General features: G+C 41.1%; 1 protein-coding gene across 1 annotated transcript in view; it reads left to right on the top strand.

The window, feature by feature from the left end:
• Positions 1–2,000: 2,000 nt before the first annotated feature.
• The window catches only part of LOC111224438 (cell adhesion molecule 2-like), a 145,753-nt gene continuing 133,786 nt past the window's right edge, over positions 2,001–13,967 (top strand). The window contains exon 1 of the mRNA XM_022748922.1: positions 2,001–2,256. Coding sequence (XP_022604643.1) covers positions 2,196–2,256 — 61 coding nt within the window. The 5' untranslated portion in view covers positions 2,001–2,195. The remainder of the gene's footprint in view (positions 2,257–13,967) is intronic.

Below are 13,967 nucleotides of genomic sequence, written 5' to 3'. Positions count from 1 at the left end.
AGGAGGATTAAATGCTATCAGTGACAGGTTAATGCATATTAATGTATTTCAGCTTAGCTTAAACTTTTGTCTTTTGCTTTGTTTTGATTCTCTCTTTGCACTTTGCAGGCTTGAACTTACGAATCTTGTGTTGTTTTCAGTGCAAACTAGAATGAAATTTAAAGATAAAAACACTCGGGTATGAAGTACAGCTGGTGACCTGGTTGAATCTGGCAAAAGCACACAATTGGGCATTTTAAATGATACAAAGCACAGAGGCAGCATGCAGAGTCCCAGAGGTAAATGATCGTGCTCCTCTGAATTACAGATCTATGTCAGCAACCTCTGCTTTTTGCTGAACCCACATGGTCAATAAATTCTTGCTGTTTAAAAGGCACATGAGTGGAATTCTACTCTCAAAGATCTAATGAAACGACCAAGAATTGACCTTCAGGATACATGGGATTGATTCTTTACCACCATGCTCATGGTAATTAGCTTTGTATGGTTCTGCTCTGAATTATAAGTGAGTTGTATAGAGACTGTATGTCACACAAGAATGCCCAGACCTTCAAGGTTTACAGTTCAGAAAGGAAACAATGGCTCCACAGGGATTAGAGATGTGCATGGTTCCAAGTTGAAAGGCTAAAACGCAGCATCAGCATTCAGAAGTGAATGACTTAAAGGTCCCCATTTGAACCATTCTGATTAGAAGCTGTAATGGATTAAAATGTGCTGAAAAACGCCGCATTAATTTCTTGTTTGGCAATGAAAATTAGTGATGCAACTGATTGCTTGTTTAGATAATGAATGGTGGAGCTTCACATGTCATTTACATTTATTCCTGCTGAGAGAGAGAGAAAGAGAAAAGCCAATGATTTAAAAGGCTGGAATATATTTTTAGCACCACAGCGTTTTTCTCAGGTGGTATGGCCAGGTCAGCATTTTGATTTGAAGTGGGAGTGGCACGGAAGGCCACTGTGCAAAATTGAACCAAATTCACCCGGCAGCATGTTAAACCATGTGTAAAATCCTCACGATGGGCTTAGAAAACGATCCCTGGCTGGAGCCGCTGCCTTCCCCCCACCTCTGTCTTTAGGGATGGTCACACTCATTTCTGTGCACCACTCACAGGAACCTTTGAAGGAAGAGGGATGTCTAGGAGCCCATTAACCTCCCCTGCGCCTGTGCACTGATTCCTGACACACACCCAGACACCAGGTCACAACCTCTTGGAAAGCAACCGCCTTTTCACACAACATGGGCTAGGTCTTTCTTTTGTTACTGCACACTGTCCTCCTTTTTTTATTGCATTTCCACGTTTCCAAGACAGACACTCAGCATGCGCTGCAAAAATTTTCAAAGTGACAATAAGTGTCGATTTTTGCAGTGACACTTATTTGGAGTTGTTTAGTGTTGACTGCGGGCTTGTGTTTGTCTGCTCATAAAGCTGTTATGGCTCAGGGGCGGTGTGTTCAAAGTGTCTAAAAGTGTTAAATTAACTCTGCTAGCTGTGGGCATATTTTAATACTTTAAATCAGTGGCATGGTGATTTTTGCACTCTCACAGTTAAGACACACGCTGACAGTACGCGTGAGGTAGGGAGCAGCATCTTGTCTTCCTTTTAGAGCCTTAGTAGGAGGTCTGTGGTGCCCAACACTGGCTCCTTCCGACCTTACAGATCTTAGACTTAATGATATTTTTTTACGATGGGCCTCAACTATCGGTATATTCCTGCAGAAGCCTATTGTCTCCAAATGGCTGTTAAGGCAGTAACCCCCTAAGGCACACGGTGTAATTGTTTTGACAGTTTACCAGAGATCAGAACTATTTCTAGGTGTTCTCCATTGGTGAAGCGTCTTCATTAGTCAAAAAGCGTGGGCGGGACTCTTGCTCTCTGCAGCGAGTCAAAGAGAAAGGCAATAAAGGGAGGCAGGAGCTGCACTTTGCCGACGAGCATCTCTGCCGTCCTGCTTCACTACAGTAATCACTGCCCCCGGATCTGCGAAAAATACACAGGGACTCCTCTGGAAAAGGCAGAGTTCATCAATGTAACTCCGGTCAGTCCGAAACTGCGCCGTTTACCTGGATAAGTCCATCCCGACGAGAAGAGAGAGAGAGAGAGAGAGAGAGAGAGAGAGAGAAAGAGAGAGAGAAAGACAAGAGACTAACCGAGTGGAGTGTCGACGTCAAATTGTGAAGGAAAAGAGAAGAATATGATTGTCCAGCAGCACTTGATCTTCATCCTTTACAGCCTCTGTGCAAGCGTCTTTAAAGGTGAGCGCTGGATGTTGCCGTATATAGACGGGCGTGGTGTGCGGGGAGGTGGTGGCTGCGTTAAGTGGAAAGATCAAATGTGATCATGTCACATGTGAGTTCAAGTATTCGGTGCAAAGAGAGTTGATTTTCCTTTCAAATGATGTGTGTTAGCGCAGCAGTTGTGGCCGGAGCACGGCTGTCGTTGTCTGCTGTCAGAGCCGACTGTGCTGGAATGCCTGGAAGTTGATTGTGCGGCGCAATGAAAAGCAGAATGCGGCTGCACAAGTTTTTTGTATCGGAGACAACTTGGATGTTGCCCTCCCTTTGGTATTAAGTGACAGATAAGACATCGGGCTGCAGATGAGTCGGGTGTATAGTCGCCTCCCGTTTGTTCTGTTCATCCAGTTAATGTCCCCTGAAGCTGACACAGGGATGCACGAAAGGTTACGGCAGCTGGCGGCGTGCGTCCTGTTTGTTGGGAGACCGGTGTCATTGAGCGGATCATTTTTAAGTCATACTGTCGCGTCTCTTTGGGCCTTTTAAGTAATTTCACGCATGACTTTAAACCGGTGGTTTTTGCAGAGGTGACTGCATTTGAGTTGAGCTTTTGTCTCCAGCACAGCCAGTTAGCGCACTGGGTTTAAGTGCAGGCAGAATAGTGTGTGGTGCTGCGTGTTTGTGTGTGTGTGTGTGTGTGTGTGTGTGTGGACGTCCTCCTCAAGAGGGTCGGTATGCATTACTGACCGTGCAAGCCATGTAGTCGCTCAATGAAAGTTGTGCTGCCGGGATCAGACGCAGGTAAGGTTGTATGTGCGATGGCTCTCTGCAGCCAGGCATCAGTGTCTCCTCATGTCAACTCCCCCAACTCCCCACAGACTGTCCCGCTCTTGGACATGCTTGCGCAGCCACCGCCCTGTAGGCGACCAGTGCGCAGATACATAACGCTTACAGCGGGGGAGGGGGGTGGGGGGGCTGTAAAAAACAAAAAAACAAAAAACACACACACAAAAAAAAAAATCCCCACCGATCCCAACTTAATAAGATTTTGTCCCACAAGACATCAGGAGGAAGATGTTTTGGACACTGCTGATTCCGTGTACTGTAGTGAAGAGATGGCCTATCAGAGTCATCATTCCTATATGGTTCAGAGTTAATCTAAACTACTTCTGTTTTAGGACACCTCAAGTCAGAGTCTCTATAGGACTGCTCATGTAGTTTTCACATTGCATCATCACACATCGAACATCAACTGACTCTTATTTCAGTCTCAGATTTTGTCAGGAACATCACCACCAATAGCCACATGTCAAATACTTAATAGTCCAAGTGTCAGACTCAAGAAAAAGCACGCCGGGGCTCAGTTAACCTCAAACGTTAGGCACGGCAATGGTGATAAATCTTATCACACTGACTTGTACATTTCTCTGTAAGTTGCAAAACCAAATTTTATTTTAAATTTTTTTTGCCTTAGTGACTGTTGCTATTGGCAGTCTTGCTGTAAGTTTCCACCCCGCACATTTGTTTCATCTCACTGAGCTGCCCAACTTCAGATGCCATCAGGTGGTGTAAATCCAGCTGTGATGTGACAGCACATCCAGCCACATCCAGCCACATCCAACCACATCCACCTCACATCATGCCCTCTCAAGATGTGGCCCCTGTGGAGTCAGTTACATATCCATGCATGATTTTGCATGATTTAGGGCCCATTAGCTACAAATTGTGTTACATAACTTCTAATCTTTTGCTGTTCTTTGGAAAAAAAACATCACATCTTTTTATTATTATTTATTTCCTATCACCCAGGCAGCCATTAGTGTCAGTCCATGTCAGTATTGTATGAGCACGAGCTTTCAGTGACATTGCTAAAGTTTTCACGTCACCTGGTATTGCAGGCGGGGACCACTGTGAAAACCTTTTGCTGGTGCATTCAGGGATACTCCATTACCTGGAATCTGAGAAATGACCTCCAGTAAGAGTTACATTCATGGGCTTTGTTGTAGTTAAGGCAATACACAACAGACAGTAAATGCCGACAATGTTAAAAAGCTGTGAATGTGAATTTTTGTAGAATCCTGCATTTAAAATTTGTTGTTTGCTTGAAGTGTAAATATTCAGAGTAATTGATGATATATTTAAAAACTGTTTATACCTAAATGTCAGATGCAAATCTGAAATGCAAAACATTCAATCGGAGATTCCATTATTGCAGGTTTAAAATGGTTTACGCTTACAATGGACAACATAGTTTAATCACTTCACCCTCTTTATGTCTTGTAGAGGATATTATACATTGTTGCATTATATTCCTTTTTCAATATTTGATTGTACCAGATGGCTGTGATCAAAAATGATATTTTTTTCTGCCCAAGAGTCCATCTATAAATACTGTAACATGGGCAGCAAGAGCTTAGAACGTGCAAAGACTAGCGTATGGTTTTGTTGCTTTAAAACTATTAGCATCAATGGCTAACACAGCAGTGGTAACAGTGGTGAGAATAGAAACGGACAGCAGAAAGCTAGCCAATTTTTGCTACAGATTTTGGGTCCATGACATCCTACCAGAGAGAACAGGGCATAGAGACTTTTATCATCTTGTCCAAGAGCTGTGCTAAGATAGTGCCCACTTCAAGGGCTACTTGAAATATTTATGCTATGTGGCTTAACCATAGACGCATGAGCTAGGGGCGCCCAGGGTAGTGCCCTAAAAGTCTGTGTCTAAGAAATGCAAGCACTTACTTTGAAGAAGATGCGAGCAGTCAAACAATGAATGAAACCAATAAAACTAGAAAGCCCTCAGAGAGCACACACCACTACCAAGTCTACACAATGCTCCATATTTGTTATCAAAATGGTCAGAATTTTTTTTCATCTGCATTGGGATCAAGTTCCGTTCCTAAATACACAGACATGGGCAATTATTGGATGCATGTGCCGGACTTTTTTCCGTTCAAGTAAGAGCGGTATATTTTGGCAAATATTCAAAGAATTCCCTATCTTTGCAATGTTAACAAGTCATTTTAATAAACGGCTGATGTGCATCTCGATCTTTGCACTAAGCCACGGCTTAACCTTTCATCAAATTCAATTAAAATCTTTACACAGTTTGCGAGATATCATGCTAGCTAACAGACAAACAAACCAACAAATGAGACAGCAAACATAACCTCCTCAGTGTAGATAATAAGGTGCATGCATCTTCTGTGTGATCACAGCCTAATCAACAGTTAAATTGCAGTGCGCCACATCACACACTGCAGTGATATTGTAGACAAGACTTCAGCCTCAGCAGCTTTGTTCATGCTCCATAATGCTGAGTGTCATTTCATGCAGACTCATCCTTCTTAGCACAACTACATTATAGTATTTTGCTTAAATACATAGCTGGACTCTTATCTATAGCCGCAGCTATGGATTGCTACATTGCCTAAATGTTTAATATGCTGTAGTGACAGAATAGATGAATTCTTATGGAGAGGTACTGTACATGTATTGTCTCCTTTCGACTGTGCGTCCTGGCTTGTGCTCCTGCTCTGAGTGTGAGGTCCTGTTGTCCCATATGTGCATCAGTGGGAACGTATGTCACTCTGACGTGTTGGTGTGTCACCACACCAGAGTCATCGCAACATATTTCACCAAACGCAGCTAATGCAGACACCTGACAGGCTTGTCAGAGCCAGTTAACAGGTAAGGTGGCAGACTGGCTAGTAATGCTAATTAGCCATGTGGCGCGGCTATACGGCGTTGGTTTGCAGACCTGCGGGCTGGTTGTGTCAGTGATGTAAGTTTTGTGATCTGTACGTTTCTTTGTGGGCCACAGCTTCTCTGGTTTGGGCTGACATTCCTTCTGCTAAAGTGTTTCATCACTTTCCTTCTTACAGAGCCCAGAAAGCTCCCATACCGCCAAGGGAACTTTTCTTTTGTTTGAGCATGGAGCCTTTCATCATTTTCTTATCTCGTCAGACATTTTGGCAAGTACAACCTGCAGGTGACATTTGAGCATTGGTGTGTGTTTGACCATAACGTGTGGGGGCAGTAATGAGGGCAAAGCGGAGAATAAATGAAAGTGGCTCCTTTTTTTTTTTTTTTTTTTCTCCAGCATTAATCTGGTATCCAAAACACGGACATCAAAACTATAGACAAAAGGAGACAAGGTTGAGGATGAATAATTCCCTCATAATGTAAATGAAACATTTCTTCCTTGATTATGGAGGGAAATGAGGCTAGTCATTAAAAATGCAAACGTGTCTTGTACAATGTTTGATATTTCTTTAAAATATTGGCCTAAGCCAATAGAAGAAGACTCTTACTGTGAGTATTGATTTGAAAACGTGAACATATTGTGAACGGTAGAACAGGATGCCTAGCTCATGTAAATACATGAGACAAATTGTCATCCAAACAATATAGAGTAATTATTGAAAAGTTAAATCACAAACATCTTAATCATCAAAACATATGAGAAAGTGTCTCATCATGTAACTCTACATTTGAAAGAACACTGTACAAACTGATGATTCTTTGGGCATTTTATATTCAGAAAGTAGTGATATGTCTGTAACAACATTTTGGTGATTAGCAGTTGTTTATGATTCAGTGATGACATTTCTCGTGACAATATTACAGTGTTTTTATTTGCATCTTTTTTCAGGGACGCAATATTTGAAAGAAGGATGTGCTGGAATTGCAATCCAAAAGTCTTTCAAAAATAAGATTCATGTTATGCACAATACATGCATGCATATTAACGCATACATTGCATATTATTGAGTAGTTTGCATTATTTAAATGTTTTTCATTTGCATTCATCAGGATGGAAATTTCATCAAATAAGCAAGATAAACGGAATGTATTTGAACTTGACTCTGGTCTGTGTGCATATGGTTATGACTCTGTGTATTATGTCACAATTTTCAATCAGCTTGCACCAGACGACAAAATTAAACACAGCGGAATTTCAGAGGATCAGGATTAAAGTAATCAACTATCGGGCGCAGAAACCAAGTGGCCTATTACAGAATCCACTGAGGAGTCACCACATCTACCATTAAATTCCATTAGATTCCAGCAACAGCTTTCACAAAACTCAGAGAGTGTACATAGATGTGAATAACTGTCCTACCTGCAGAGTCGATTTGTCATTTTGAGTGTACTATAAGGATGGTAGTTGGTGCACCACTTCTCAGTTCTCTTATGTGAAAATGGAGTTCTGTTTCAGCTTGCATCTGGTCATATTGAAAATCTCCTGAAATGATAATACATATTGGACCCAAGTGAAAGTGAACCCCAAAATGTCACATATTGTGAGAGACGGGGAGCCTGTGAGATGTAGCGCACGGGCGCATCTCCTGTGGGTTGGAATAATCATGCATGAGGAATAAGCTGGCTGAGCTGAAGGCAAGCTATGGCAGAGGAAGGTGGTTTACATTCAAGGATACCCATTCCCCACCGCTGAGGGTTAGCTTATCCCTGCAGAACGTCTCCCAGCTGCCAAGTGCTGGCTCCGGAGCAGTGCTGTATACTACTGCAAATGAATAATCCAGTAAAGGGGACAAATGTGCTCCAAAAGAGCCACTGCTGCCCCGCTTGCTTTTTGTTGACAGATATACATCTGTAGGGATAAGCCTCAAGCCAGAGGCAAATGTGCTCAGACAAGTGGGGAACGGGCTTAAAGATTAGCTGCTTGCTGCCCCAACCACGCCGCGTGCTGTCAGTCTCCCTCCGCCATGCTCTTTGTCATGGCACTTTTACACGCTATGCCCTCTCTGAGTGGGTATAAGCTTAGCAATGAAGCTGATAGACTGTAAGGGAAATTACACTATTAAAGATTATTTTGACCCGTATTTGAGTGAAATAGGTTAAGAGATTTTTCTACTTGCCAAGAAGCCCGTCTCAAGATCCTCGTGATAAGTTTAATGCCACAATTGGTCACGCTGAAAAGTGGTTAAAGCGGTGTGCTTACATCAATCTCAGGCTCCTGAAGAGGCACCTGTGTTCTCACACCTTAAAGGTGGAAATCTGCCATAAATCAGCATTTACATGTATTCCTGTGATCTTAGACGGTTGAGTCAATATTTCTAAACAGGACTGGCTCACCGCCGAAGCTGAAGCCCGGAGAGCCAAGTATTTCATTTCTCGTGTCATCAAGTAGCAGCAGCTCCACCATTTACACCACACGGAGAGCTGCCGTATGTGTGGAGTTTTATACCTGCAGGAGACCGACTTCATAGTTGGGGTAGGATTTCATATTATCATTCGCAACCATATTGATCCAAAGCACCAGGGAATGCAGGCTGATTGTTGGAGTTAAATAACTGGAGATTTGTAATGCAGGGAACATGTATTTCGGAACACTGCAGTGACACTTCTTGTGTTGCATCTTGAATAAACCATGGCTCAAACGTATGGGGGGGGGAGAGAGACTAAACTAATGGAATAATGTTAATAAATCAAAACTGGTGGCAGTTTGTTTTCTAAAATAATATACATCATTTCATAACGATAAAGAAACATTCTTTAATTATGACAAAATAATATATTGGTCTCCTCTAAACATTATGTATCTGGTGTACCTGCTGGGGCAAATTAGCTGCAGCTCCACATTTAATTTGTTTGCCATTACACACCAAACTGACACTCACACTTGGCACTTCTTGTCATTAAGGTTTATAAATGACAAAGATTTACTTTCTGTTAACCCTGCAAACATATTAGTGAATTATTGCAGCCATTACTCATTGTGCCTGCAATACAGCTCACTGTATTTGTCAAACAAATAATAGAAATGGAAAATAAATAAGTACTTTTTTCAGATTGCAGCAGAAACTGGATTGAGCCAAAGCTTGGAAATTATTGTACTGAGCCCCATAGGCTATACTTTCTTATTGTACAATATTCAATTTAAAACAACGGGACGTCCAGGACTGGCTTTGTTTATTCTGTTTACTGAAAGCTGATGTGTTTATACTGTATGTTAATACTGCAGCATTTTCACTACTATTGTGATACAAATACAATATGTAGTCCACCACTGCAGGGTTGAAGCTCCTCCACATAAAACAGTAGACTATAAGTTATCAATAGAATTGATCAGACTAGGATATGTACTGTACACATACATTAAAGAAAACCTAAAAATTGACTCAAACCTTATTCTAATAGAACCTGCAGAGGATTGAATAAAGAACATTCCTTGTGGAAGTTTTGATGAATGAGATTCAGCTGTGCCGATGAAAAGGTGCGAGGCGTCTGTTCTGTGAGAGGTTTATGCATTCCCTACATTTCAGTATTGTGCCCGAAATGAAGCCTATACTTCATTTTATGCCCGTTTGCAGTGTTGACCTTTACCAATCTCTCTTGGCCCTCATCTCTGTTGAAGTGGGCTTTGTGCCCGACTATGGATGAGCCTCTGAATCTCATTTAGCCTGTGTGATGATCTCCCTTTTCTCCTCTTGCTGCAGTCTACATGAACAAAGTTAATATTTTTTGTTCAGAAATGACAGTCATACACTATTCCATGACCTAGCCAGCATGTAATCTGTTTTCTTCATTTTTTTTATTTTTTTTCCCCCAGAGTAGATGTTGTATCAGGCAGAAGTTATGTCACTTTTTTTTGTTGTTGTTGTTGTTGTTGTTGTCTGTTTAAAAGCTTTTCAGGTTGCTACCACAGAAGTAGAAAACATTGTCACAGGAGTGGTGCTCTACTAAGAAAATACTTAAGTGTATTAATATAAGTGTGAAAGAGGCTGAGTGCACGATAGTAACCATGATATATTGGGAGCATCATTATGTGGTTGCCATAATAGATGTTTTTTCTGCTTCTGCTGTGCATGTTTGGGAGGCTTCCAAAAGAGTGATTGACTATCTGAGGTATCGCACTGCAACCAAACACCTGGCAGCCCGACCTGAAGTGACCAGGCTTGTTTTTGAGTTATGTCAGGATCTTTTGCCGGTGCACAAACAAAGCTGCAATCAGGACAATAAACCGGGCAGCCTTTGTTTAGGGTTGTATACATTTTATTCAGGTATGGGGATTGACATGGTGTGTTAAGTTCCTTTTTGTGGTTTAGTTTGTATAGCGCTCCAGTATGAAGGAACAGACGTCCTCAATGAGGAGGCAGCTGTTGTTGAGCTTTGGAAAATGGTACTTTTGTAAGAAACAGTATTCAGAAGATGCTGCATGCTGAAGAGCTAAATGTTGCTGTTTTAAAATTTAAGTGATTGTTATGATGATATTAGTTCATTAGTTGTGATATGTTTATCATTTAATTGTGACATGAACTAATACGACTAATCAGTGCAGCTCTAATTTTAATTGTAAGCACCTTGCTTTCCGTCGTCTCGTGGAAAATGAAGTGCAGACCTACCTCCTCAAACACACGGGGGTTTCACAAAGTATTCACACCGCTTCCCTTTTTGCCAACTTTATTGTGTTGTTAATTGCACGCGGATAAAATTGCCATTTTGCCCATCACTCTCCACTCTATAATCCATAATGACAAAGTAAAAAAATGTTTTTAAAAATTGATTTAAAAAAACAAAAACTAAATTAAAAACAATTTACAAACGTATTCAGAGTTTTAATTCAGAACTTTGTTGATGCCCGTTTGGCAGCCATTATAACTTTGATGTTGGCCCAGCCAAAGCCCAGACTTAAACCCCATAGAACATCTGTGTGAACTGCCATCTTCAGGTCTCTCCAAACATTTTGCCTTCCAATCTGATGAAGCTTGAGAGGATCTGGCAGGAAGACAGGGATAAACTGCCCAAATCCAGGTGTGCAGAGCTTTTATGGACATACCCAGGAAGACTCCAAGCTGTAATTGGTGCCAAAGGGTCTTCTACAAAGCACTGAATTAAGAAAGAGTCTGAATACTTTAGTAAATGACAGGTTTTTGATTTTTAATGAATCTGAAAAAAATTCTAAAAACATGTTTTCATTATGGCATTATGGTCATTATGGGTTATTGAGTGAAGATTGATGGACAAAAATGGCAGTTTCAAACACTTGAAATTAAAAAGGCACAATAAAGTGTGCAAAAATACCCTCAAAAATGAGCTGCTGTATTTCAAATGTAAGTAATACAGCAGATGTAAGTGCATTTTGAATGACTGTCTCCACTCTACTTTGAGGTTTTAGATGTTTCTATTTTTATGTGTCAGTGCAGAAATTCCATCAGTCTCACACAGTCAGTAGGATTTTGTATCACTGGGTTGCTGAGCTCATAATGTCCCTTCAGTCGGGCTGGACATCTGAGCTCCAGATAAAGGAGACTCTGTTGCACTATCTTTGGAAATTTGATAGCTGGCTGGAATAAGTCATGCATTTTCTTAGACTTGTAAGCAGCAAATCATGGCAAATGCAGTTATTCATTCCTGGGTAATATTTTGAACTTTATGGCTGTTTTGATATGCTTTGTGCACAATGTAAAATAAACACCTTGAAAATAAATAAAAAACAACAAACAGACGAACCTGCTAAGAACAGATTGTTGACTTGTGAGAAAGGCTCGTAAGCATTTATCAGAGCACAAATGAAAACCATTTATATACTGAGCTTGTTGAATCCCTCTCCGGGTCTTGAGGAGGAGCTGTAGACGATCTCGGCATACATTTGGCAGAATGCAGGCAGATGCGCTGGGCACATCACCTGTCCATCACAGAGGCCATCACACGCAGACAAAAACATGCAGTGATGTACGGACTCCGGTCCACTCCAGCCTTTTATGTCTCTAAATTTGTGAGGAAAGCCACAGGAAATTAGGGAAAACATGCCAACTTAAAGACTTAACAAAGATGAGCCTAATTAAAAATATCTTCTAATCTGGCAGTATTTCATGACATTTTCCCATGTGCTTTTGGTTTTTCTCTATTCCCCAGTGTTGTTATCACTGCAATATAAATAAAGTGACTGTTTATGTGCCTGAGAGTATTCTAGAAAAAAAAAAAAAAACACTGCACCAGTCCAACCTGTTTATTTTCTTACAGCAATTAAATTTGACAATTTCATTGAGCAAACTTGCTTGTAGTTATCAGTAAACTAATTCCTGCTGCATACACTGTCTGAAGGCAGCAGAACATGCAACTGACTCTCTGCATCTTCACAGTGGCACTACAGAAGCAGCTCCCGACAGCTTTTAAGAAAAGTTCCCCGCTGCATCCGTGAGTTATGTTTTGCATTGAATTATCATTGGCGTCAGAACAAAGGAGCATCCTACACATAAACATGGCTACTCCCCAGATTGTGCCCGTTCTGCTGTTCTTGGTAGTAACATACTGTATATCATAATATATGGCTGGACTAAAGACTATATTTCATAAACACATCCATATCTTGCTGTGTAGCCCATACATAATGACTGACAGAAGTCAATATGCACCATGGTAGAGAGTAACATTTGTAAATGACTCTGCCCAGTGCATAATGTCCACTATAATTAAAGTATCTGCTGTACTCAGAGGCAGTTAACATCAATGCTCCAGGTTCTTAATATAAAAACAAGCAACAGTTTCATTGGCAAGTGTATTTTTTTCTTTCTCTCACTAGTAAAGAAGCTCTGTTTTAGAGATGCAATGCAAGAGCAGAAATATTTACAATTCAGCTTCTGCTTCAGTGTAACAACTGGAAAATTATTTTGTTCTCCAACCCTGCTTGAGTTTAGATGCCATCCCAAAAACCTAACTTTGGAATAAAGACACAAAAAGCACAAACTTAAGCTCATGCATGTTTATACCCTTTTATTGACTTCCTCTTTAAAGGCTTCCCACGGGTCTATAAAGCTGGAGTGTAGATACTGAACGCAGGCATATTTGCAAGTGAAGGTGGGGGATAAAAGCATTGAAACTCATGTCCTCATAAAGAGGGATCAGCAGTCTGAACGGGAGCTGCATACCGATGCAAGAGATGCCAGTGCTCAGAGCCAGAGAGCATGCTTTGCTGGAAAAAAAAAAAAAAAAAGCCTTAAAGCCGCTAAGCTGAGAGCAAGACAGGGAAAGGAAGAGAAGGTGTGAAGCAGGAAGGCACACAAACTGTAAAAAGCAGAGAGAAGTGCCATAGTGTAATGTAAGATCCATCTGCCATTTCCTTCACCTGCTACAACTGAGAAACATAAAAGAGGTTAATGCAATTCTAAAATAAAGGTTAAACCATTACATGTAGGAAAACACAACACACTGTCATTTCAGTGATTTATCTCAGATTCAGTCGGTTTGGTGGGACTTTAGAATTGAAGAGGCAAATTATTAAATGATTTTTTTCATCTACAGACTTTATGGATGTGAGGAAAGAAAGCTCAGGATTTGTAAGGAAATGAGGCACAAAGCCGAATTTCAGTGAGTACCCCCGTGTTCAGCGGAGCATTACAGTTGGTAAAGACAGATGACCTCCTCTTCAAAGAGAACACATTACATTAGTAGTTGCCTTTTTGGAAAACGTTTCACCACCTGCTGACTTCGGCATGAGCGTGACATTCTGAGGGTGTGTTCGCACCCATCGTATCTGGAGTTTGAAGTTCTAACCCTCGAGCGTTATTATTTCAGTTTGGTTTATTTTGGCAGGCATGAACCTCAGGTGTGCAAGTTAAGTAATCACTCTGAGAAAGAACATACAGTCACCATACAGGGTGATATCGTAGACCTTTTTCGCTCATTCATGTCATTGAAACCGGGTCAGAACTTTTGTGCCAGCACTAACTTGGCACAGTTTGTGTCTTCAGTAAGGTCAGAAAAGA

The sequence above is a fragment of the Seriola dumerili genome, unplaced genomic scaffold, assembly GCF_002260705.1.
Source record: "Seriola dumerili isolate Sdu_G_001 unplaced genomic scaffold, Sdu_1.0 BDQW01000134.1, whole genome shotgun sequence".
Classification (NCBI taxonomy): domain Eukaryota; kingdom Metazoa; phylum Chordata; class Actinopteri; order Carangiformes; family Carangidae; genus Seriola; species Seriola dumerili.
Note: the sequence above shows the minus strand (reverse complement) of the source record. Positions and strands in the feature narration are given on the sequence as shown.